Genomic DNA, 27,136 nt, shown 5'->3' on the forward strand with positions numbered 1-27,136 from the left:
TGCTTCTGTTCGACCATTCTGTTACTTTAGAATAATTATAATTTTTAGGGTTTAAAAACATTTTAACTTAGATATCCATCCTCCACTTCTGATTTTTGCAAAATAATTGCTGTCTTTATAAAATCCATTTCTGATGCAGATTTTAATTCTGCTATTGCTTTGTTAGTTTCCTCTCATCCTTTTGTTACCTATCCTCCATTTTTAAAAAAATTGCTGTCTAAATTCTTCACCTCATTCTGATTTCTCCAAATCACTATATGCTCCTCTTCCATGGCTGTATATAGCTTAGGATTAATTTTTATGGTTCCTATATTATTATACTTCATTGAATTTAAGACACTTTGATATGTGCTAGCATCATTTTATTAAATTTTTTTTTTGGCCACACCATGCAGCATTCTGAATATTACTGGCTGTAAAATATAGTGGTTGTAAAATGAGTGAATGAATGTGTTGAATTAGGTACAAAATGTCCTTATCTCTCTTTATCAAAACTCATATAAAGTTGAGAAATGAAAAGGTAAAAGTTAAAATGTTTAGTATATCTAGAATATCATAAATGTAGCTATACAGCTAGGTGAGGAAGCTGTCAAGGTTACTATTACCGTATTATTTAGGATAAGGCCAAGCTGTTGTCGGAGAAGGCAATGGCACCCCACTCCAGTACTCTTGCCTGGAAAATCCCATGGACAGAGGAGCCTGGTGGGCTGCAGTCCATGAGGTCGCTAAGAGTCGGACATGACTGAGCGACTTCACTTTCACTTTTCACTTTCATGCATTGGAGAAGGAAATGGCAACCCACTCCAGTGTTCTTGCCTGGAGAATCCCAGGGACGGGGGAGCCTGGTGGGGTCTATGGGGTCTATGGGGTCGCACAGAGTCAGACATGACTGAAGCGACTTAGCAGCAAGCTGTTGTAAGATATTCTAAATACAGTGGCTTAAAACATATACAAGTTTCTGTTTCCACATGACAGTTTTGAGCGGAGCAGCCCATATCACCGGGGTGATCTCTCAAACAGACCTCAGATTCCTTCTAAGCTGTAGCTGTGCCATTCCTCGAACTTAGTGACTGTGAATGATTCCTGTTACTTTTCTCCTAAAGACTCCTTATTCAGTCCATTGTATTCAGAAAAAGTTAGGGGAAGTTGTTAGTTTTAACACAGCTTTGCCAATTCCTTTTTTCTTTCAATAAAATGTTTTTATATTATCATGTGTTTTAATTATGTTTTCATCAAAACATTGGAGCCTCAGATTTAGATAACTGACAAAATGGAAAATGTCCCCCATGTAGCCTAATTACCCAAGTAAAGCTAAATGATTAAGTAAATCAGCCTTACTTTCTGTTGTTAAAAAAAAAAAATCTGACTTCATTTTCAATTCAAATAAACTCAAATCTTTATTTTGAGAAATCATTTAAAAACCACTGAGAAATAAATATTGAACAGAATCTTATAAAGGCAGTTAAGTCAAGATTAAAATGCTGTTGTGCTAATAGAATTAAAATTTGTATTATGTAAATATTTCTCATTTGTGCAGTATAATATGTAGCTACACTTTTTAGGTTTTTCATGAAACAAGGGGAGGGATGCTAAAAGAAGTGCTTATGTGTACTGAAGTTGTGTTTGGGAATAGTTATACAAAAATCATGTATAAATTCAGGAAATAATTCCATTGTCTTAAACATTCTGATCAAAGTTTTTCAAAGTATTTAATGAAAGAGTAAAATATAAACTATCAAAAATTAATTAGTCTGGTATCTAGCATAAATCATATGTTTTAGATAACATGAAATAGTACATACTGAATATTTCATAAGATGAGGTAAGTCAAAGATTGTAATGGGAATAGTTATATGCTTGGATAAATATGTTTTAAGTGTTTTTTCATATAACACACGTCAAATCTAAAAGAAATGATGTAAACAATTACCACAACTTTTATCTAGTGAAACTTGACATTGTGGTTGTCTAAAGCCTCTTGATGAAAGTGAAAGAGGAGAGTGAAAAAGTTGGCTTAAAGCTCAACATTCAGAAAACAAAGATCATGGCATCTGGTCCCATCACTTCATGGGAAATAGATGGAGAAACAGTGGAAACAGGGTCAGACTTTATATTTTTGGGCTCCAAAATCACTGCAGATGGTGATTGCAGCCATGAAATTAAAAGACACTTACTCCTTGGAAGAAAAGTTATGACCAACCTAGATAGTATATTCAAAAGCAGAGACATTACTTTGCCGACTAAGGTCCGTCTAGTCAAGGCTATGGTTTTTCCTGTGGTCATGTATGGATGTGAGGGGTGGACTGTGAAGAAGGCTGAGCACCGAAGAATTGATGCTTTTGAACTGTGGTGTTGAAGACTCTTGAGAGTCCCTTGGACTGCAAGGAGATCCAACCAGTCCATTCTGAAGGAGATCAGCCCTGGGATTTCTTTGGAAGGAATGATGCTAAAGCTGAAACTCCAGTACTTTGGCCACCTCATGTGAAGAGTTGATTCATTGGAAGAGACTCTGATGCTGGGAGGGATTGGGGGCAGGAGGAGAAGGGGATGACAGAGGATGAGATGGCTGGATGGCATCACTGACTCGATGGACGTGAATCTGAGTGAACTCCGGGAGTTGGTGATGGACAGGGAGGCCTGGCGTGCTGCCATTCATGGGGTCGCAAAGAGTCGGACACGACTGAGCGACTGAACTGAACTGAACAGAAAGCACTCTTCTTGCCCGTCAGTGCTGCCTTGGTTATTCAGAGGTGCTTTTCTAACTGGCTAACTCATTCTAAGGGCTTCCCTGGTGGCTCAGTGGTAAAGAGTCTGGGTTCGCTCCCTGGATTGGGAAGATCCCCTGGAGAAGGAAATGGCTACCCACTCCAGTATGCTTGCCTGAAAAATTCCATAGACAGAGGAGACTGGTGGGTTATAGTCCATCAGGTCACCAGAGTTGGACACAATTTAGCAACTAGAGTTAAAACATTCTGAGGATTATTTTTTTAATGATTTATGGGTTCTGTTAATTTCTACTGTAAAGTGATTCAGTTAGACATATATCTACATTCTTCCTCATACTCTCTTCCATTATGATTTATCACAGGATATTGAGCACAGTTCCTGTGCTATACAGTAGACCTTGTTGCTTATCCATTCTATATAGAATAGCTTGTATCTCCTAATCCCAAACTCCCAGTCCTTCCCTCCTCCACGGCAAGCTCAAATCTGTTCTGTGAGTCTATTTGTTTCATAGGTGAGTTCTTTGTGTTGTATTTTAGATTCCACATATAAATGATAGCATATGGTATTTGTTTTTCTCTTTCTTACTTCATTTAGGATGATAATCTCAGGTCCATCCGTGTTGCCTCAAATGGCATTATTTCATTCTTTTTTATGGCTGAGTAGCATTCTATTGTGGATGTATACTAACCTTCTTTATTCATTTGTCAATAGACATTTTGGTTATTTCGATGCCTTGATGTTGTGAATAAGTGCTACACTGGGGTGCATGTGTCTTTTCCAGTTAGTTTTTTCTGGATATATGCTGAGGAGTGGGACAGCAGGATCTTATGGCCACTCTTTTTATTTTTTTTTTTAAGGAACCTCTATACTGTTTTCCATAGTGGCTGTACCAATTGACATTCCCACTAACAGTGTAAGAGGGTCCCCTTTTCTCCACACTCTCTCCAGCATTTGTTATCTGTAGACTTTTAAATGATGGCCTTTCTGACCAGTGTAAGGTGGTACCTCATTGTAGTTTTGATTTTCACTTCTTAATAATTGACGAAGTTGGATATTTTTTCATGTGCCTGTTGGCCATCTGTACGTCTTCACTGAAGAAGTGTCTGCTTAGGTCTTCTGCCCATTTTTCAGTTGGATTGTTTCTTTGTTCTAAGTATTATTATTGAAAGTAGTTGAAAAGAATTCCTAATGTTTAAATACATGACCCGAAAAAGCCATTTATTTCTTACTGATACTCCAGTTTGCCGTCACTTCTGTCCATTTGTTTTATCAACATGGAAGTTTGCAGTGCTTTGGAGATTACTTTGAAAAGACTTTAAGGTCCTGGGGAATCCTTGGTTAGGGGTTCCCATTGATGGATCACAACAGTCTTCAGCTCCCAGCTTAAAAAGAATGATGACTTGTCAGCTGCTTGATGACTCAGATGGTATAGAATCTGACTGCAATGCAGGAGACCTGGGTTCCATCCGCAGGTTCGGAAGATCTCTTGGAGAAGAGAATGGCTACCCACCCCAATATTCTCACCTGGAGAATTCCATGGACAGAGGATCCTAGCGGGCTACAGTCCACAGGGTCACAAAGAGTCAGACACGACTGAGGAACTAACACACTAAGTACTGAGTTATTAATTAATGAATCCGAAAGGGGAAAAAAAAAACTTGTCTCCTTCTCTGCCAATTCCATCAGAAATAAGAGAACGTCACACACAGGGCAGTTAAAGCACTACACAGGCTCCTGGGTATTTGAGAAAGTTCACGGACACAGTTGAACACACTCAGTGCCTTCTTGTCAAATGACCCAAGGCAACTGTGGGTGAGTCTTTGTCAGCTTGGTAAGAATTAGCTACTTCTTAAAATACAAAGACAGGAAAGAATAAACTAGGAGATTAGGATTGACATACACACACTACTATATATAAAGCAGGTAACTAATAACAACCTACTATATAGCATAGAGAATTCTACTCAGTACTCTGCAATGACCTGTATAGGAAAAGAGTGAATATATGTGTATGTATAACTGATTCACTTTGTTGTACACCTGAAATTAACACAACATTGTAAATCAACTATACTCCAATTAAAATTTTAAAAAGAAATACAAGTTTCTGACTTTACATCATTTTGATTTGCTTCTTTTCACTTAAAGGCTGTAGACAGCTCTTCTCCAGCTTATTTCATGAATATGTGTGAATCAGGTATGCAGCAGGAAAGAATATGAAGACAAGTGTACCCATCTGAAATTCAGCCATTGCCAATATTTGTATATCACAACCAGATGGTACAGGGGTTGGCTTGGCCATTCATGTGGTCCAACCATTAACCTTTCCAGTAAGAGCTTCTCTATCTGTTTTACACTTCCTGATTACTAATGACCCTTTCCATTACCTCTAATCCAGTGGTTTTCAATTGAGGGTTAGTAGAATCATCCATGGAGCTTTCAAAAAATGCAGATGACCAGGTCTTAATGCAGACCCTTCACAACTAGAAGCTCTGGGGTTAGGGCTGGGGGTGCCATACACTTTCAAAATACCTACTGGGGATTCTAAAATGATATCTGGGGTAAAAATGTCTTCCTAATCCATTTTGTTCCCTAGTCCATTCATCACTCACCTCTAACTGGGCCAACCTTAATTCCTCATCTCAAATTTACCCTCTACCCAACAAGCCAGTCTCTAATTCTTTAAACAAGGCAAATGCTAGACCAAATGAGAGTTTTAAGCGATGATGGAAATTTTAAGTGAGGAAAGTTTGTGGTTAACCAAAGAAACTGGTTATCAGCTGAAATAATAAGAATAAAACAGGGATTCCTTTTCTTTTACAAATTGAGTTTAATCAATAATTCAGCTTCAGAAATAAAAATAACCTCTAAAATGAGAGTACAAACATGTTTATTAAGTGTTTCAGAGTTTATTTCCCTTTTTCATTTGTTAGCAGATAGTGTTGATCCATTCTCTTGCTTGAATGTTGTAAAGAAACTAAGATTTTAGGACAATGAACTACCTATACCAATCGTAAAACACCATAAATTCCCTCTAGTAGCCTCAAAGACAGAATATCTTCCCATTTTTCTCCCTATACAGCTGGAATATAGCACCTGCATGAAGTAGAATAAGGAGTCACAGTTCACCTAAACACCACCCCAGAAGTGTCCGGCCCTGAACTCAAGGACTCAGATTTCAGAAATTTGTAAACTATCAGCTACTTAATAAAATGAAGCAAATTAAATGAAACTTACAAAGGTTGAAGGTTCTAAATGGGCCAATTGTGTAAAAATATTAAGTTATGGGACAGTCATGAATGGAAAATATCCCATTTCCAGCTACTGAAAAATCTGAAGAAAAAGACTAGAGATTAACAGGCACATGACTGTTTTTCTAGTAACACTTCAATTGCTATTTACAACTGTTTTTATTTGTTTCTAATTCATCTGATCATTAAGGATTCAGATATAAAAAGAATTCCTGCTTTATTCTTTACAAGCTGTCAACAAGATGGAAAAACAGGGGAGGAACAGCACGAGCAGAAAAATGAATGAAAGCTGACAGATATGGATGGCAGGGGCCATTGGTGCCCTCTGCAAGGGGCTTCCACATGCCCCATCCAATCACAGTGGGGACACCCACCGAGAGCTGGCAGAAACATCAAGAATTCCTGCTACACAAAATGAATCCGCCTGAAGTATGTAAAGGTTCTGCAGTTAAAGAACTTACCTCTACTGTTGGTGAGAGTTAGTCCTTTCCTATCAACGCTTCCCTCTAACACCTTCTCTTTACCAGATAGTAAAATTTAACAGCAAAAAAGGAGAAATTCTGCCTGGAGAGCTATAAAAATAGCAGCTTTTGACTTGTCCCTCATCATAACTATTGCTATTGACACCTGTTTGTTTAAAACCAGAGCACTTATATATGGTCATCTCGTAAGAATCTAACACACTAACGAGCTCTAGAAAAACCACAGAAACCTGGAATCAATAAATAATACCCCCCAAACACATTTTACCTAGTGATTCCATCTTCTCCCTGGCTATGTAACTAACTTCCATGGTGAGGCTCCTGCTTTGCAGTATGAGTAAGGCATTGCAGTCCAGTAACTGGACCACGTAGTCCTAAATAACAAAGAGCTATGATTTCTATCTAAAATGTTTTAAGTGCTTAAAGTCTTTTGGGATGTCTGTTTCTATTCTCTGGAAGTTCACAATATTCAATTCAGCTAACGAGAAGGTGACAGTTACCATTTATCTTAAATATAGTTAAATCTTTGGATAAGTCAGAAAGTAAAACACCAGTATCCCAAATATATTCCCCAAGAGATAACCATAGAAACATATTATATATATGAAGAATTTTTTTTTAAATGTCAAACATTTACTATTATTTTTCTGGTCTTGAATTTTGGGTATCTCAGAATTTTCCCATTTTGTATGTTCCTTCTATCCTTAGGTCTTCCTAATTTCACACTACTCAAGGATTGGCTTTGTTTTATCAAAGAACCCAGCAGAACCCCTGATATTTCATTGCATTTAGCTAAAAACTCGGAAGTAAAGAAACCTACTTATTATAAAGTACACTATGTCATCTACTAGAAAAACTTAACTTCAGCCATCTTACATTGCTGGCAATAACTGAGCGGCGAAAAAAGTGTTCTCCCTCTATAACGTAATAAAGCTTGTCAAAGTTTCCGAGAAACAAACTGTGACTTCTGCTTTTATTGCGTTCTAATCAGTGACTACAAAACCCCAGCCTCACAGATCGCTCTCCCCGTAGAGTGCGGAGGAGAATGCGGTGTAATCCAGGGCTCCGGGCACGCTGCCTGGGCCTGAGTAGGCAGGCATCCTCTTGATACAGTACTGGGCCTGGTCTGGGGGCAGCTCCCGACGCAGCTCCTCTGCCAAGATGTATGGCTGGAAAACAGTACACACATGTTTTAAAAATCAATGGCAAGACACACTGGAACTTAAACTGTTTAAATACTGACATACTTCTTGCACTTGTTTAATTGTTAAAAAAAGGATTAACTGAATCACTCTGCTATACACCTGAAATTAACATGACATTGTTAATCAACTATATTCCAAAATAAGATATAGAGAAAAAAATAAAAGACTAAAGGTAGGGAGTCTAACAGGCACAGTACCAGACAGCCAACCAAAGGCTGAGTTTTACTTGTAATTTGTCTTCTAGCCAGTGGGAAATTTAATATGCTTCATAGAGGCAAAGGGAGAAGTACCATCAACACTTCTCAAACTGAGCCATAATGTTAGGGTAAATACTACGATGTAAATTTCATACAGAAAGATAAAGGGGAGGTTTGGTTTACACCATACCCTAATGAAAATATAGGAATACTTAATTTAAAATGATCAATGTGGTTTTTAAAAAATACATGTGATATGTGCTTGCTTTCCTACACAATTTATTAAAAAACTAGAGGCATGTTGCCACTGGTGAAAAACTCCTTCTAAAGCAAAACTAAACTGACATTGAACAATGGAGTCTTTTGTTTTTAATGTCAAATGTCCAGGAGAAAATAGGATAATTCTCATAAAACAGACTGATAGGTCAAGATAAATAAAGAGCAAATATATTGTAATATATAGTAGGGTTTGGGGTGTGTTAGGTAAGCCTTGGTTTATTATCTCCTAAATCAGTTGTACTTTCTCCCCTCAACCTCTATCCACATGATAAAGGATTCATTTTAAAACAAACATAATTATTTTAAAGATACTTTATGTTGTCAGATAAGATTTTTTTTAAGGTAATAAACATGGCCAAGCTGATGTGTTTTAGAATCCTAACTTCCTTTCCCTTTCAGCTAGAACACAAGGCAAAGGGATCATATCCCAAACTGAACTTATACATACTGAAAAGTTTTAATATTGTTTTGGGAGATTTGAAAATTCTAAACTTGCAATTAAACTCCTACTTAATTTCTAGGTTACATGTAATGAAAAACTTGCCATTTTTTTTTTTTTTTTGGTTCTGTTTAACTCTGCTCCAAGGGCTGGGCACAATCAGTGTCATTGATCCTTGAGAGAAGGTTCTCAGTTTTCTAACATCTGAATTGCACTGTTTCATCTTTCAGAAATCTTATCTACCAGTCCAGAGTGTAAAGCAGGGTTGAACCAGAAAAACACACACAAAAAAACTGCAAAATTCATACTGTTGGTTCCTTCTATGAAACCAAGCACAAATGCCAGGACAGAACGTCTGTGTTTAACCTGTTGTGAGTGAGTAAGTGCTTTCTGAATTCAGTGCAGATGCGGTATAAAATGCAGTGGTATCAAAAGCATTATTATTTGCAACACTGTTTCCATTCTTGTTGGACGAAAGCAGTAGACTGTCAGACAGGCAGAAGAAAATGTGTGGATGCAGACCTTGTCAGAAGCCAGGATCCGGAAGGACGCGATGACCTGCTCGGCAGTGTCGGTGTCAGCCGTCTCTCTGGTCATGAAGTCGATGAAAGACTGGAAGGTGACAGTGCCCTGCCCGTTGGGATCCACCAGGGTCATGATGCGGGCAAACTCAGCTTCACCCTGAGGCAAGAGCGCGAGGAAACACTGACTTCAATAGCGCACAACTCCTGACTGTGCCGCTCTCCCGCTTTTGCCTGTTGGCATGCGAGTTCCCTTTTGCTTGAAAACTTAAATCTATCCTGCACTTCCCTTCCATGTTTGGAACAGATTCCCCTTATGGGTGACTTAAGTTTACTGCCATTAGAGGATTTTGAAATGTAGCTACAGCATCAACCCAGAAGCTCCTGATGTCAGAATTCCTTTCTCTCTCTGATCCATGTTGCCCTGGGTTGTTGTTGTTTAGTTGCTAAGTCATGTCCGACTCTCTTTGTCCATGGGGTCATGGACTGTAGCCCACCAGGCTCCTCTGTCTATAGGCTTCTCTAGGCAAGAATATTGGAGCGGGTCACCATATTTTCTCCAGGGGACCTTCCTGACCAAGGGATCAAACCCACGTTTCCAATCTCCTCCACTGGCAGGCAGATTCTTTACTGCTGAGCCACCAGGGAAGCCCTGTTGCCTTGGGACTTAACATAATTATGGAAGAAGAATTCAGAGACTTAGGCCTTTTCTCGGGCTATAATTGAGAATAATAATACTGCCAAAGAGAAGGCAGGTTAGAGGAGGGCTCTCACAGTGGTTATTTGAAAGGGGAGATGCATCAAAGTAGTTCATGTTTAACATTACATATAAGTCATTATTGACTGGGGGATTTTCGCAGAAATTAATGCCTGTGGGACAGTGATTTTTGCTTTGACTGGCCAAAAATTAATACTGTTACTTCACTAACACTTTGAGAGTTATTACATTCAATAATTACACCTGCTGCTGCTGCTAAGTCACTTCAGTCGTGTCCGACTCTGTGAGACCCCATAGACGGCAGCCCACCAGGCTCCGCCATCCCTGGGATTCTCCAGGCAAGAACACTGGAGTGGGTTGCCATTTCCTTCTCCAACACATGAAAGTGAAAAGTGAAAGTGAAGTCGCTCAGTCGTGTCCGACTCTTCACGACCCCATGGACTGCAGCCTACCAGGCTCCTCCATCCATGGGATTTTCCAGGCAAGAGTACTGGAGTGGGTTGCCGTTGCCTTCTCCACACCTATATAAGGTCTCTTCCAGCAGAGGGAGTTTCATTTTCACTTTCCGTATCAGAATCAATCACTAAGATATTTTGTCTTTTTGTAGGTCTAATTTTCACATCGTCTGAATCAGAACTATATTTGGAAGAACTATCATATTATGAGACACTGAAGTATATATGTCACTTGGACAATCAGAGAAATAATTTGCATACAATTCATTGAAAAAATTTCGCTATGCATCATTTTTGAAAATTTTATGGTAATAAGCTTGTTTTTATAATATACACAAGTTGGGACTAGAAGCTACTGGGGCAAAATGTGAATGAAAACAACAATCATTAAGTTTTGCATAATGAACCCTTGATCAGTTTTAAGCTCCAACAGCTTCGCATGATGATGTAAATTATATCACTCTCACATCTCCAGTCCATAATGTTCAGGTAACAAAAGACATAGTAATGTCTTTGGTCAGTAATGTGTTAACAGGTAACAGAAGTGAGGTTAATACAGGTACTCACAACCCACAGGGAAATGTAAGATTTCTTAGCTGATTTTAAACGTTTTTAAAAATAATTAATTTATTAATCTCTTGGCTGTGCTAGGTCCTCATTGCTGCGTGGGCTTTGCTCTAGTTGCAAAGAGTGGGGGCTACTCTCTAGTTGCACAAGGGCTTCTCATTGAGGTGGCTTCTCTTGTCATGGAGCACAGCCTCTAGGACGCACAGGCTTCAGTAGCTGTGGTACGTGGGCTCAGCAGCAGTAGCTCCCAGGCTCCAGAGCACAGGCTCAATAGTTGCGGTGCAAGAGCTTAGTTGCTCCAAGGCACATGGGATCTTCTCAGATCAAGGATCGACCCTGTGTCTCTGGCATTGGCAGGTGGATTCTTTACCACTGAGCTACCAGGGAAGCCCATGAAAAACTTTTTACCTTCTAAAATACTAGAGGAAAAAGCCCTTTAAAAATCAGCAGGAAAAGCCATTGAAGTGTCTACTTTCAATGGGCCGATTGTATGGTATGTAAATGATCTCTCACATAATGCTGTTCAAAAACCATCAGGGAAGTTTATGTTATGTTCCTTCACAAGCAAAAATCCAGCTGACCAATGACTGAATGAATATATGTTCTGACTCTGGGAAGTTATTTTCATATGGTACCAGGCAAACCTCCAATGTTACCTAGTAACCTTGGTAAATGAAACAATCCCAAGTGGGCTGCCGTAGTTTAAGCCAGTTGTCTTCTAAAATACAAACCTAAATAAGCTCAGTAGAATATCATAGTAGTAAAATTTCAGCTTCTGTCTTACCAAGTCATAACCCATGGAGATCAGGCAGGCTCTGAAATCCTCATGATCCATTAGACCATTCTTCCTCTTTCAACAAAAAGAAAGAAGAAAGAAGTTGAATGTTAGAGGCAAAATAAACAACTCGACTTGACCAGGGAACAAAATCCAGCAAGAGAAGGGACACTATGACATCTGCCCAGGAATTTTTAAAGATCTGATTTACAGAAAGGATAGGCCCAACATAGGGGCATTACACTACAAAATAATTTCTTAAAAAGGAAAAAACAGGGAAGGAGGGTAAACAGCAGTCAGAAATGGAGACCACACCTTCAAGAAAGCAGGAGGAATACTCAGTGCCACTGAAAATGACCATGTCAGAAGCTGCCCACACTAGTCTAAGTGTTCTGAGAAAGCCTCACACTCTTAAGGCCCCAGGCAGACCTCGCTTGTAAAATTCCCCCAAAGATGACAGCATGACTAGGATTCTTGCTGCAGTTACCCTACAGCCACTCTCAGGCCCGAGTCCCTCCAAGATATAGAATCCTTAACTTAAACTTCTATTAATTTTTTTACTGGGGGGCAGGAAGGGAAAGCTAGTATGAAAGGAGTTCTTGTTAGGTGAATGTAAATTGTTCACTGAGACTGGGAAGCTGGGTTTTTTGTTTTTTAATTAATTTTTATTGGACTCTAGTTTCTTTGCTTAAACTTTTAAACTTGGCAGGTTCTGCATTGTCCTCCTTTGGACTTTTGTTGCAAAAGACAGTCTCGTTACCCTGGATTCAAATAGATGTGGATTTTCCCTCTCTGAAGTGGCCCAAACAAGTGGAGCTGTCCTCCTACAAGCCCAGGTGATGTATGCAGGAACAATGGTCAATTATTTCCCTCCATGGGAGGAAAATGACCTGACCTGAAGGAAGTCAGGTCAGTGTTACAGTATCAACAGTACAGCTGTGCTGAAGCCAAAATAACTTTAGCATCCATCTCTGTATAGAATACTTTATTTATGCCTCAGCTCCCTGATCAGAAGTCTACTTTCTGAACTCATTAATAGGCCTGAATATAGCTGGTCTAGTCCACAGGCATTTTAAGAACCATTTAACTAATATCTGTAAATCATACACAGGGTCCTGAGCAAAAGAATGAAATATACTTTGTTAGGGATCTTTTAACAAATGGAATGTGGCCTTAAGAGTCACTATTAACTAAATGATAAGCAAACTGGGCATTTTCTTGTGAAGAACTGGTTTTACCCAGTTATGTTTAAATCAAAATATTAGATAATATTTTAAGAGTAGCACTAAACTTTTTATATGGTCGTCATTTTGTTGATACGTTTTTCTTATAACATTTCAGGAGCTGATTTTGTTTGTTAAAAAAAAAAATTAAGTGTTATGGCAAAAGAGTAGGCTAATTTTCATCAGGCGCTTCACCTAAATAGTTAATTAGGAGAAGTACATTAGAGCTTCGTATTTAAGTGCTTAGAAAATCACACTAAATCCTCCAACTATATTCTGTTAAGGACACACTTTCACTTGGAATAAATCTTGCTTTGCTCCCAACTGCAAAGGTATTTGTTAAGTGATCCGTATAAAGGGCCCACAAACCTAGATTTTGTCTGATGTCAGCTTGAGCAACATCAGAACTCAGCACACTTCATTTCAGTGGCTCTTTTCCTCTGGCCTTAATCTTCCTGTTTCCCAATAAATTTTAAGGAGATGGCGATTTAAAAATAACAGCATGAGTGCTATTTTAAATATGTCTTTTGATGTCCCCAGCACTGCCTTTCAAATAACTAGGAGTGAGGTACCCTGTCAAAGTGGTTGAAGGAGGCTCTGAACTCATTCATCTGCTCCTGGGTGATGCCCTTCGCATCTCTCGTCAGGATCTGGGTCTCCACTTCGTTGATGGTTCTGGCGATAGTCGTCAGCAGCAGCTCCCAGCCCACACGAATGTGCTACCAAGGAAAAACAGAAAATGATCAGCTCCAGCTTCTCCCAGCAGGTCAGTTTCGCCTGCTCACTTTCATAACAGGAGAGTCAACCCAAAGGGAGACAAGTACAACTTCTCGATACATTTTCTTTTAATTCTACTTTTCCACTTTCTTTCAAGACTCTGTAGTGGGAAATACTCAGAAGTGAGGAGCAGGGTCCTAACAGTGACAACTAGCACTCTGTAGAATAAAATGTACAGTGTACAGTCTTTCTGTCACTAGGAACACCTTTCTATTCACCAGGTAGCGGATGAGCCCTGATTAGACCCACTGGCTCCCAGAAAGATCAAAACTGGGCCAAACTGGTTAGAAATGGAACAGTCCCATTCCTGGGAGTCTCTCCAAAGCAGTGCACTGAATTCACTGTTGTGATAATGATGAAGACAAAGTTGAGGATGATGTTGATAAATAACAACTGTAGAGCACTTGATCTGAGCTGCTCAGGCGGCGCTAGTGGTAAAGAATCCGCCTGCCAGTGTAGGAGAGGCAAGAGACCTGGCTTCAATCTCTGGGTCAGGAAGATCCCTTGGGAAAGGATATGGCAACCCACTCCAGTATTCTTGACTTGGAAATCCCATGGACAGGGGAGCATGGCAGGCTATAGTCCATGGGGTTGCAAAGAGTTGGACATGACTGAGCGACTGATCACCCACACACAGTGCTTGATCTAGTTCACAAAGCTCTTTCACATAAAGTGACAGTAAAGGCTTAATGATCCCTCACTTTCATACTTGTAGAACGAAACAGGAGCAGATAGAGACAAATGTGGGCGGAAAACACCCTGACTAGGTGAAGTGGTCACAAGCAGGCACCGGGGCACCGCAGGCCTGTGCGGCAGCTGTACCTCCATAGTATAATTAGTGTGCTTGTTGTCAAAGACCAGGGCCTCCTGGATGAGCTGATGGTCGCCTTCCAGCTTGTCGATGTTGTTCTTGTAGTTAATGATGTTGTGCTCGTACTGCTTCAGTTGGTTCATCTGGTCCTCCAGGGCTCCCGTGATCTGGATGGAGCTCCGGGCAATCTCCTGGTGGAGGCAAGAGCAGAGGAGGAGAACAAGGTGAGCCAGCCTCTCGAGTGACTCTGTGGGCGGCATCCTTCCTGGTTCTGCTTCTGATGCCAGCTACACCAGCATTTTAGGCGGCAGCCAAAGTCCCTTATTTTTCAGATGAAGTAGGAAATAGGGCAGTACCACAGCATGAAGGAAGCCCTAGTTCTAATCTATCTAGAGAATAGGAAAAGAAAAAAATCAACCAAGGTCCATGAAGAAAGGAGGCCTTTCAGCCTCTTTCAATGAAGACGGATGCCTGAAGCTGCCTCTTTTCGAGGAGATCGGGGGATGGTCTGCAGGAATGTGGCTGCCAGAGAGATTTCAGACCCCTGGATGCTTCATCAGCGGTCAAATGAATTCTCTAGATTTTTAGATATTCTCCTCTTTAAGAAAGAAGCTAACATTTTATCACCATAAGGGGGGACTCAGAGAAAAAAAACAGTAGGTCAATAAATGTCTCTTGGCTGTTCTTGGTAATAAGATGAACCCAGAAATCAGTGTCATTCAAAGATTACTTTTCCTTAAAGGTTCTGAAAATGCCAAGTATTTGTGACTCTTCACGTGTCCTCCTTAGGGATGGATGGTTTAAAATCTAGGTCCTGCAGAGGCTGAAAACTGAGAAGGAGACCCGTCACCATTTTTAACGACAAGATGAGCGGATGACAGCGAGAACAGCCTCACCAGCCTTGGTGTGTGTGCACTCTCCCCCAGCACCCCGCCCTCACCCCAACGCCCCCCCCCCCCCAAACTGATGCCCAGGCTGCAAGAGCCCAGGGGCCACCCAGGGCAAGACCCAGGTGACTTGGACAGGGCTCTCACGGCATGGAGTGGAGAGCCTTGGTTGTGCCTGCTTGGGGACCAATTTGGAGGCTGTGACGTGCTCTCTCTGAAGCACCAACCCACCTCCATCTTGTTCTGAATCCAGGGCCCGATGGCATTGGCCTGTGCGGCGAACTGGCGCCGCAGACGCTCGTTGGCATGCTGGCGGGCCAGCTCCTCCTGCAGTGACTGGTCCCGGATGGGCACAAGCTGCTTCACCTGCCAGGATTCGAGGACAATGGGGGTTAGAGGCCAGCGGTGGTCCAGGAGGAGTGGCCAAGATAGGTGGTGGTGGGTGGAGGGCAGGGGTGGGAGCAGAGTAGGAGGGGAGGGGAGGAGAAGCAGGGGGAGGGGGAGGAAGGGGAGCGTGCTCCCTACTTTAGGGACTAAAGGGGGAGCTCAGTCTAGCCTTGATTGCCAGCCGGTGCCACCAGTGCCTGCTGAAAGGCAGTCTGCACAAGGGACGCTGACCATTTGTCCAGCTTGGGGTTCCCGGCTTGCAGCACTAATCCAGGGGGGCGGGGCCAGTGCAGGTTGCAGGGCTGGGTGCAGAGTGCAGAGGATTTGTGAAGTTGAATGAACCAAAACGGACATCCTTATTTTCCCCAGCTCCAGTGGAAAATGAGCATTTCCTTCGATTATGAATATGGACACCAAGTCTACTGTGACTTTATCACAACAGAAATCACATTCTTAAATACATTAGTTACTGCCTACCTCTCAAAATATGATGCACACTCATCACCACTCACATTTACTAGGTCTGCTATTAGATAGGGGTTTAAAATATGGTAGTATATTCCAACTTTAAAAATACATTTTTTTTGTCTTTTTTAATATTTATTTTTTATTGAAGTATAGTTGATTTATAATGTGCTAATTTCAGTTGTATAGCAAAGTGATTCAGTTATACACATATATATTTTAATAACTATTTTTCAATGTAATTTATTTGCTTTGTAATTTTTAATATTATTTATGAATTTATACATATTTTTATCAGAAAGGATCCACAGGCTTCCCTGGACTACCAAAGGGATCTAAGACACAAAAGAGTTGGGAACCCCTGCCAGGTTCGGGAGCTCAACCCTGAATAATGTTGGCCCACCGGAAAGGATCCCACCAGGCCTACATTTTTTTCCATTCCATTTGTACCCTGTGATTTATATTTTATGCTATGTCTGAGTTCTCTTTGAATCCACAGACAAAAGAGCTACTTCAGAAGCCTTTTTCTGTGCGTATTGGCAAAAAGACATTACTATTCAATGTCCCTTTTACAAAACTCCCTCTGGAAAATTTTGCTTTATAACTTAAGTGACAGGAGAAAAGTGTGTCTCACTTTAAGGGAGGGAGGCTCCAGAGGGAGGGGACATATGTATACCCATGGCTGATTCATGTTGATATCTGGCAGAAAACAACAAAATTCTGTAAAGCAATTATCCTTCAATTAAAAAATAAATAAATTTTAAGAAAAGAAATGGCATATTTCCCTTTTTCTGCCCAAGGAAACTACTCAGCTCAACACGGTTTCCTTTTTACTCTGACTGTTAGAAGACCAGAGCTAATTTTAAGGTCAGAAACAAGAACTAACTGTCTCTCAGTTTAACACTCTCTTTCCCATGCCTGTTTCTTTCCCCCCTCTTTGGCATGGTTTGTAACTAAACAGTTGTTACGTGTGTTTTTATAGCAAGCCACCTCAAATTCCCCTGTTGGACTTCTTCACTGAAGACTTAGCAGCCTACTAAGATAACCGTGCTATAATTTAAACCATGAAAATAAATCTTTCTTAAGAATGAGACAAAAGGGTTCACATGATCCCACTGGACTATAATTAAATCTGTACAGTTTCCAAAATATAAGTGGCAGTAAATTAGCAGGGAGCCCTTTGGTTCCCCATATATAGTTTTCTAAGTAATTTTCCCACATTTTAAATTCACACACACTTGGGACATGTCTATCCCATATTCTTAAAAATCTCTGATGAAGTACCAGCAGAAAATGGATTCCACCAAATTTTCAGCTGGGGTTTTAAAAATAGTTTTAGTATCATAACCTGTACTGAGTTTGCTAACACTGATAAGATTTTCCTTAAGGACAATCATTTCTACTTTCTTACAGACTATAGAAACTGCTAAATGTATTTAGGTATTGAAGAGTGTAACATATTTCATCTGTGAAAAACAAGACAACAGGCCCAAAATAGAGTCGCTTATGCTAAATCCCACTCCACCAGACCTAGACTTAAATATAATTTCCACTCTCCCAGAAATGGAACCTTAAAAACCAGTCAATCAGGAATCACCTGATTAGCAGTAGTGAGACCATCTGCCAGGTAGACTCCTAAAGGGAAGTAACTTTGCAATAACCAACCTTCTCTTTTTGGCCATGTAACTTCCTTTTTCCTACTCTTTTCTGCCTATAAAAGTCTTTCATTTTGTACAGCTCCTTGGAGCTCCCTTCTGTCTGCTAGATTGGATGCAGCCCAGTTCGAACTGACTTTTGCTCAAAAAAAACTTAAACTTGCTACTATGCCTCAGTTTCTCTTTTAACGCAACTGTGAAATTTGGAGTGAGGGCAACTCTGATCACCAGGGAGTCACTCTAACTTCCCCAGGGGTTCACCTCTTCTCTCCACCTCAGCTTGAAAACATGCGCCTCACCCCACAGCCTCCTGGCCCACCCCTGGACCCCCAGTCACCCACCTTGTCCCACTTGGACCGGATCTCATCCACGGTGACAGTGCTGTAGGGGTTGCTTGAGCTGATCCTGATGTTGTAGCTCTGAATCACCTTCTCCACCTCATTCTGGATGGCCAGGATGGACTGCCGCTCGCCGTCAGCCTCGGGCAGCGTGGCCTTGAACTGCTCATGGGCAGTGATCAAGCTCTAAGCCAGAGACAAGCGGAGAAAACCTGACTTACTTCAGAGTGAATTTTACAGGTTTGCTATTCCCTTCAGCAGGCAGATAAATAACTTTACAACCGCAGGACTCTCCAGTAGATGACAAATTCTGAATGTCTCAGAGAAGCTATCTGGTACACAAAAGTCAAATTCGTCGAAATGGGGGGAGAAAAAGACCTCCTGATGGCTCACTGGTGTCTACTAATCCAAAGTCTTTACAAAATAATTGTTTTCTTCTTTTAAAAATCATAACTGATTTAATCATGATGCTCAGCTATTGTTTAGGTCTTACTCTCCAGCAACATACAGAACTTAAATTAGCTGCCTTTCCTAATGACCAGGGTTTATTTACCCTTAGCGCCTCAAAAGGAACCTACCAATTGCTGCCTTTATACCTACAGACCTACAGGAAGTACCTCCCTTTCCTGCAAAAGAAAAGGCCACAGAAACAAACTCATTCCCCTCAGGCTTTATAAAGCCTCCACTTAACAGCCCTATCCTTGGACCCTAGTGTGTAAGACAGCAGCTCCTTATGTTCAGTTGTATGTAGATGCCATGGGGACCACCTTCCAGGGTGATGCTAATACTCAGCACAGATGCTGCAACCAATCAGCTGCCAGCACACCTTTCACTAAATGAAGAGACTCCTTCATGCATCAAGTATGCTTCCAAGGAATATTTTGATATTTCACTTATTTCAAAAACGATTTTAGATTGCCAACCTCTGCTTAAGAGTGCATACAAGAAACACTCACAGCTTCTTTCAGAAGACAAAGGCCACGTTCAAGGAAGTAATTTCTTTCTCCTTACAACCAGGTACAAACCCTTCTAGAATGCTCCTTGACAGGAATTCCTGTTCCTTGGTTGGGTTCAAATCCCAACCTTCACTATTCCTTTTATATCTAAATTATTTTTGATGATCTATCTATTTTACAGAAAAAAAATCTAATAGTATTTTCTCTTTATATTCCATTATACATCAAATGGTCTCTAAATAAATTGGGTCCTGGATATTTGAGAGGAACTTACCTCCCTAAATCACTTTTAAGTCTTATTTGTAATTCTGATGCTCCAGAAGAGATCCAAAGCAGAACATTTCGGATTGTGGGAGGTAGAAGGTGCTGATTTGTGCTTTTTTTTATGCTTTATGGTCTGGTGAAATTCTACAGATTTTAATGAATAGTAAATACAAACATTGCAAAGTAGGAAACTTAGCAGCCAATAAACTCATAATTTGCTGTGACTAAGTCCAAGAGCATATATGTCTATTTTGTTCATATGATTTCACATTCTATTTTAAAGAACATACCATTTTAGACATATTCTCCTTTATTTGGCTGATGTTAATTTAGCTGTAACAGAGTAGTATACACATTTTTAAGCTAAAGGTCAAAGGGTACATTGGGCTTTCTAGCCCTATATATGCGTGTATGTGTTTGGCCTCGCTGTACAGCATGCAGAATCTTACTTTCCTGACTAGGGAGAAAACCCCTGCTTCCTGAAGTGGAAGCTCAGAGTCTTAACCACTAGACTACCAGGGATGTCCCCAGCCACATTTTTCTTAATTAAAAAATGAGACAAAACAAAAGAGAGAATTCTTTTGAAATTACGATTCATTTCTAGTAGTGGGAATACAGAGCTGTGCTCAGTTACCTGGATCTCTTCAATGCTGTGGACGATGAACATGTCTTGTAGATCCTCCATGGCGCCTTCCATCCAGTTGTTGAAAGGAGCTGCTCTCTTAGCAAACTCCAGGTGAAGTTGATCAATGGTTTCCAGCAATTTCTCAGTCCTCTGAAGATTAAATAGAAGCCAGTGTTATCATAGACTAAATCAGAAAAAGTTCTTGAGACATGTAAAGATGCACTCCAGAGCAATAAACTATTATCTGAAATTTCGTCCATCACAACTCTCTCATCATTAGCATGTGTATACAAAAAGATTAACTGATGTCCAAATGATTAGGCTGAGCCGTGCAGGTCTCTGAAGCACCTTCCGAATCAGAGGTGGATTTAATTACATCCAGAGTCACAATGTTCTGAAAGTGTTTAAAATACTCTACCACATGTTACTCTTGTATTTTTTAAATTTTTATTTATTCATGTATTTGTCTATCTGCTTTTGGCTGTGCTGGGTCTTTGTTGCTGCGAGTTTGCTTTCTCCGGTTGTGGCGAGTGGGGGCTACTCTTTGCTGTGGTTCTCAGGCATTTCATTGCACTGGCTTCTCTTATTGCAGAGCATGCGCTCCAGAGCACAGGCTCAGTGTTAATAGCTGTGGCACAGGCTTAGTCGCTCCGTGGCACGTGGACCTTCCCAGGGACCTGGGATCAAACCCACGTCCCCTGCACTGGCAGGCAGATTCTTAACCACTAGACCACCGGGAAAGTCCCCACATCCTACCTTTTGAAGACTGAGAATCCACACAGAGTATCCAGTAAGGTGCTTTCAGCTAAAGCACACTTTAGAAGTTAGAGGACCTGATTCTCTAACCATGCTGGTTCACAGAAAATTCACGGGATCGTCCTCATTTTATGATCAACACTGCGCCTTCCCCAACAGTCACCTATCTAGAGAGGACAGGAGGAACTACAGTTTCATGTTCTTAAATCCTCATTCAGAATTTAACCTCTCTGCCTTTCTGGGCAGAGAAGGCAATGGCACCCCACTCCAGTGTTCTTGCCTGGAGAATCCCAGGGACGGGGGAGCCTGGTGGGCTGTCGTCTATGGGGTCGCACAGAGTCAGATACGACTGAAGTGACTTAGCAGCAGCAGCAACAGCAGCCTTTCTGGGCATTTGAAAGCACAAGGCTTCAAGTCACAGAGAACGATACTACGCTTGTTCCCTATGGCAGAAAAGCTGGCAAGCAGGCAGGGAGGCATCTGGAATCTGAAACTCTTCCATAGTTGGGAGTCATTTTTCCTCCTATTCCAAAAATTTGAGCTTTCTGTGTCACATGCCCGGTCCTTCCTTTCTCTCAACGTTTTTCTTTAAGTGAATATATTAACATAGGAAGCCTGATGTTACACGTTAAAAGCTTCATCAGAGCCAGGGTGAAATGACTCAGAAAGCTGCTAACTGCTTCTTTCTTCATGCCGTCTGGGTCTTCCATGGTGAGAGAAGACTGCATGTGCGCGTGCTCAGTCGCTTCAGTCGTGTCTGACTCTTTGCAACACTGTGAACCATAGCCCATCAGGCTCCTCTGTCCATGGGATTCTCCTGGCAAGAATACTGGAATGGGTTGCCATGCCCTCCTCCAGAGGATCTCCCCGACCCAGGAATCAAACTCGAGTCTCCTCTATCTCCTGCACTGCAGCCAAATTCTTTACCACTGAGCCACTGGGGAAATCTTGAGAGATGATTAGGTTCAGCTAAAAACCAGCCACTTACTTCTGTTTCTCCAAGTCTTATACTTGAATAGGGCCAGATTCATCCTGATTCTGTTTCACGTCCATGTTTACTTACCTCAACGTGTGTTGCCATCTTCCCTTTGAATGTCTCAACTTCCATTCTTCCTTATTTCCTGACTCAGTCTCAGCTCAATTTACTCTTAGATAAGGATGCTGGGAAATTCACTGCCATTATTATTTTACAAAAATGAGTTTATACCATTATCTCATTACTACTGGATTTTTATATTTTTATTTCAAAAGGGCATGTTGTTGCCATATGGATAAATGACAACAAAACTACCAACTTTCCATTTTCCTTGTTCTCCTGATTTTCATGTTCTCTGTAGAAGCTCTATTCACGACACAAGCTTTTTTTTAATATATATTTATTTTATTTGGCTGTGCTCTGTCTTAGTTGTGGCATACAGGATCTTTAGTTGTGACATGTGGGATCTAGTTCCCTGACCAGGGATCGAACCTGGGACCCCCATATTGGGAGCATAGAGTCTTAGCCAGTGGAGCACCAGGGAAGTCCACAGACAATCTGTTTTGGTTTATACACATCATGCCACAGAAAAACAAAATGAATAACAGTGAGTTAGTAAAGGAACCTCTATTAGAAGGTGTCATGCCAACAGGTGGCCTGGAGACTCACCTCCAGGGCCTCTCTCCTCTTCTGAGTAAGCGTTCCCAGCCGGTCCCACTGGTCACAGATTTTCTGGCAGCGATCATTAACATTCACAGCATCGTGATAGTCCAGTTCACTATTAGAAGGGAAAATGAAGAACTTTCCCAGATGACATGAAGAAAAGTGGACACAGGCTCAAAATAAATTGGTAGTAATTAAAAAAAAAAAAGATGTAATGGAGAATGAGCAGAGTATTTCAGGGTTTTGTTCAGCATTGCAAACATGATCGCTATTCTCTGACAGATCACAGGAAGAATTAGGAAAATTCTTGCTGGTCAACAGATTTCTAAACAGAGAGAAAAGCTGTCCTCTTGACACCTCAGGTTAAGTTTATTCTGTCTTCATTTTCTTGGCCGGGCCCCTGGAGTGCATTATTTTTAAGTGGTGATGTACCCGTAAATGAAGCCAAGAATCTGACCTGAGGACAGTCCCAGGGACCGTGCTGAAGCCACGGAGATGGGAACATCAGATGAGCCGTGCGGGAGGGAGAGGGGATCAGCTTGCACCCCATTGTGTCCTTGGCTCCTCTCAGAGGGCACCAGGCTGGACAGAGCACCACGTCCCGGGGGGAAGGCGGGGGGCGGAGGTGCTGGGACTCTGAGCCCAGCAGCACCAAGCCCTTCCTCTCTGACAAGGACTGACTCATCTTATGTCACTTGTGTGACAGCAGGGACAGCGTAACTTCTGCCTCAACGGTCCCCGGTCCTCACCTGCCCTGCTGTACATCCTAACGGGGTCTTGGTGAGGTGAGATTTTACCCTTTTACCTGAATCTACCATTCAAGCAAATTATTGACTAGAAAGCAAACCTAGTGTCTCTGGGGATAGAAAGTTTGAATCCTGGACAAAATTTAATCACCCTTTTAGTTAGGATGAAAGCAAGACTCAGGGAGGCTTATAGACATCTTCAGGAGATATCTCCTTTCAAAACGGTCCAAAATGAGGCTTTTAGGAAATTCCCTCCTATCAGACCAAATCCATTTCCCTGAAGCTTATTCCTTCTTTTGACTCTAAATTAAGGCAATGGCTGTTTGTTAACCTGCTTTTTATTCTCTTAAACAAAATTAACTCGTCTTTATTGAATGTCACTGCTTCTGAATAAAGGAGATGCATGTGTTGTGATGTGAGTATGCTTTCTGTGGGTAAGAAACTCCCAATCACCTAAAGAATACAGTTCTTAAGAGCAGCTTTGTACACACGTACACACACACACGTATACACACACACACACACACACACACACACACACACACACACACCACTAACTGAGATGGACTGAGATTCTGCGATTATTATAACCAGAAGATCAAAACCAACCAAAACATGCCAGCAATGCACAGTCCTGAATACAAAGTGAAAAGGATATGGCTCTTCAAATGCAACTATTAAAGAGCAGAAAGATTTCAGAACTAAAAACCCAGGAACCTTCTACTGATCCACGGTGGAGGCATCGATCACAGCTTTCCGTGATTATCATCAGGGCAAATTCTAATTCATACATATTAGCTCTACACACGGAGAGGGCAATGGCACCCCACTCTAGTACTCTTGCCTGGGAAATCCCATGGATGGATGGAGGAGTCGGACACGACTGAGCGACTTCCCTTTCACTTTTCACTTTCATGCATTGGAGAAGGAAATGGCAACCCACTCCAGTGTTCTTGCCTGGAGAATCCCAGGGATGGGGGAGCCTGGTGGGCTGCCGTCTATGGGGTCGCGCAGAGTCGGACACGACTGAAGCGCCTTAGCAGCAGCAGCGGCAGCAGCTCTACACACACCGAGTTTCAAGGGCTTAGGGTGTGCATAGCTGTGCAGGGTATTTTCTTTTGTACTTTGAGGACTGCATAAACATTCATTATTTCAGAAAAGGTAAAAAGGAAAGGGAGACTAATAATAGTAAGATGAACACAGGTTTAGATTCTGTGGTTCCTCTCTTGAGTGAGTAAAGAAATACACATTGGGGATGCCAGGAATAATAATAATATAAAATTGCTACTTAGTTTTTATGAGCGATACTTGAAACCATCCCAAATTATTTATGGGAACTATGATATAACATTAAATTGCTCGTGTTTCTCTCCCTTTTTTTTATTTGAAATTGTTAACAAGCAGCCAGATGGCCAACATTCAAGAAGCATAAGAAATAAGACAACGGTAAAGCCACCGTACAGTGGAAAACTGGATATGAAGGCCACAAATATTTAAGAATATATTTGGGCAAGGCTGGATAAGAAGATACTCTTGAAAGAAGCCATCTCTGTTAATTAAGGAATTCGCTCCAGTCAAAAGACAGGAACATGAGAGTCTTAAAATGTAACATTATCATAAGAAACATTTAGTATTGGTTGTTTAAAGTTATCATTATGTGACAGGCTCTAAAAATTGTACAGATCTATCAGTGGTAATAATGAGGGATAGAGAAGTAGGGAATGAAATTCTGTATTTATGAAAGGGACCAAGGACCTTAAAAAAAAAAAAGAAGAAGGCTTAGGAACAACAGGGAAGCCCCTCTCTGGAAGGATGGCCACAGCCAGAGGCAACATCTGGATCAGTGGGACCTACAACACCCACTGGGGCTTAAAGTACCCCGGCCTCAACCTCATGCTAGCTCCTCCCATAAAATAAAGAGCATGCAAATGAAATGGCACTTATTTGATGACAAAGGAAAGTGCAGCCTTAATATCTCTTCCTTTGGAGGCGTCTTGGTCTTTGGTTCCTGGGGCAGGGGGTAATATGGGCCATCTCACGCACCCAGGCCTGGGTGAGGCCCCCTCTGCAAGCCATGTTCCCATCCCGAGTGCTTGTTTCTCATCCTCTTGGAAGCGGAGCTGCCTGTGCTGGGTGTGGGGGTGCTGCCCGATGGATGGACACAGGGACACTACCAAAACCAAAGGACCAGCGCAAAAGTCAGTGTCACTCTTTAAGGAAAAAAAAAAAATAGGACCTGGACTGTCACTCAGCCATTAAAAAGAATGAAATCATGCCACCTGCAGCAACATGGATGGACCGAGAGATTGTCATACTGAGTGAAGCAAGTCAGACAGAGAATGAGAAATATCCTATAACATCCCTTATAGACCGAATCTAAAAAGAAATGATATAAATGAACTTACTTACAAAACAGAAACAGACTCACAGATTTAAAGAATGAACTTATGGTGGCCAGGTAGGGGAAGGATGGGGGAAAGGGGCAGTTAAAAGTTTGGGATGGACATGTACACACTGCTATATTTAAAATGGATACAACAAAGACCCACTACATAGCACGTTGGTTCAATGTGATGTGGCAGCCTGGATGGGAGGGGAGTCTGGGGGGGAAATGGATACATGTATATGCATGGCTGAGTTTCTTTGCTGTTCACCTGAAACTACCACAACACAGTTAATTGGGTATCTGAAAGTGAAAGTCTTGTCGCTCAGTTGTGTCTGACTCTTTGTGAACCGGCAGCCCTCCAGGCTCCTCTGTCCATGGAATTCTTCAGGCCAAGAATACTGGAGTGGGTAGCCATTCCCTTCTCCAGGGGATCTTCCTGACCCAGGGATCTCCTACATTGCAGGCAGATTCTTTACTGTCTGAGCCACCAGGGAAGGCCTGACACCCCAATACAAAATATACAGTTGAGGGGCAAAAAAAACCCAATACAAAATAAAAAGCTTAGGAGAAAAGAAAAAAAAAAACACCAGGACAAATCCCATCACAGCATCCTTTGGCTTGGATCGACATTTAGGACAGGACAGGAAAGGCGGGCCCCCACGACCCCCTCCCTGGGAATGCCTGGGGAAGCTCTCTGTGGGGTCCTCGCTTGGACCCAGGGCTCAATGTCAGCGGCAGCGCCCGCAGGCAGCACATACTTGAGCTCCTGGGCGATGGCGGCAATCTGCTCCACGCGGTCCTGGTGCGCGGCCAGGTCGCTCTCGAAGGCCTCATGCTTCCGCAGCAGAGCCCGCACTTCCGTCAGGGTTGACGACTCGTAATCCTTCTGCAGCAAGATCTGCTCTTTGCCTGCAAGGGTTGAGGCAAGGGAGTGTGAGGGCTTTGGCCTCTGTGCAAAGCCCTGGGTCATTTCAGAGAACCAAGAGAAGGGAGAAAGGAGGACAGCCCTGAAAAGACAGAGATAATATCTCAGCTAGAATTCAGGCTGTCACTCTGCTAAAGAGGCCTTGAGCCCCTGTGTGTTCTGGAAGGGTGGAAAGCACACTGTGTGCATGCTAAGTCACTTCAGTCATGTCCGACTCTTTGCGACTCTAGGGACTGTATAACCTGAAGCCTTCTCTGGCCATGGAATTCTCAGGAAAGAATACTGGAATGGGTTGCTGTGCCCTCTCCCAGGAGATCTTCCCAACCCAGAGATAGAAGCTCCATCTCTTAAGTCTCCTGCACTGCCAGGCGAGTCGTTACCCTTAACACCACCTGAGAAGCCCGGAAAGCACACTGAGCATATTCTAAATAACAAGTCTGTGTCATTCCTAAAGAAGTATCTGACTTTCCTGTGTGATGCTCAGTTAAGTTAGTAATTACTAGCCCATGAAAATTATCTGAGATTATTAGATAAAACACTTGTACTCTTATTTGTCTGCCCAAGGGTTCAACCATATTAGCCCAATTCTGCTTGTTTGAAAACTTTATTTTTTAATGAGATTAAATGCAGGCTGTGATTTTTTTCTAATAACAACAGAAAAATTTCTCTCTGAAACTGTT

The 27,136-nt window shown here is 41.7% G+C and overlaps 1 protein-coding gene across 1 annotated transcript in view; it reads right to left on the reverse strand.

The window, feature by feature from the left end:
- Positions 1 to 7,403: 7,403 nt before the first annotated feature.
- The window catches only part of ACTN2 (actinin alpha 2), a 75,735-nt gene continuing 56,002 nt past the window's right edge, over positions 7,404 to 27,136 (reverse strand). Inside the window, exons 12-21 of the mRNA XM_052639348.1 lie at positions 26,290 to 26,440; positions 22,406 to 22,514; positions 20,014 to 20,154; positions 18,163 to 18,345; positions 15,546 to 15,680; positions 14,439 to 14,618; positions 13,412 to 13,558; positions 11,626 to 11,691; positions 9,103 to 9,261; positions 7,404 to 7,629 (exon numbers count right to left, since the gene is read on the reverse strand). Coding sequence (XP_052495308.1) covers positions 7,471 to 7,629; positions 9,103 to 9,261; positions 11,626 to 11,691; positions 13,412 to 13,558; positions 14,439 to 14,618; positions 15,546 to 15,680; positions 18,163 to 18,345; positions 20,014 to 20,154; positions 22,406 to 22,514; positions 26,290 to 26,440 — 1,430 coding nt within the window. The 3' untranslated portion in view covers positions 7,404 to 7,470. The remainder of the gene's footprint in view (positions 7,630 to 9,102; positions 9,262 to 11,625; positions 11,692 to 13,411; positions 13,559 to 14,438; positions 14,619 to 15,545; positions 15,681 to 18,162; positions 18,346 to 20,013; positions 20,155 to 22,405; positions 22,515 to 26,289; positions 26,441 to 27,136) is intronic.

Source organism: Budorcas taxicolor, chromosome 5 (assembly GCF_023091745.1).
Source record: "Budorcas taxicolor isolate Tak-1 chromosome 5, Takin1.1, whole genome shotgun sequence".
Taxonomy (NCBI): domain Eukaryota; kingdom Metazoa; phylum Chordata; class Mammalia; order Artiodactyla; family Bovidae; genus Budorcas; species Budorcas taxicolor.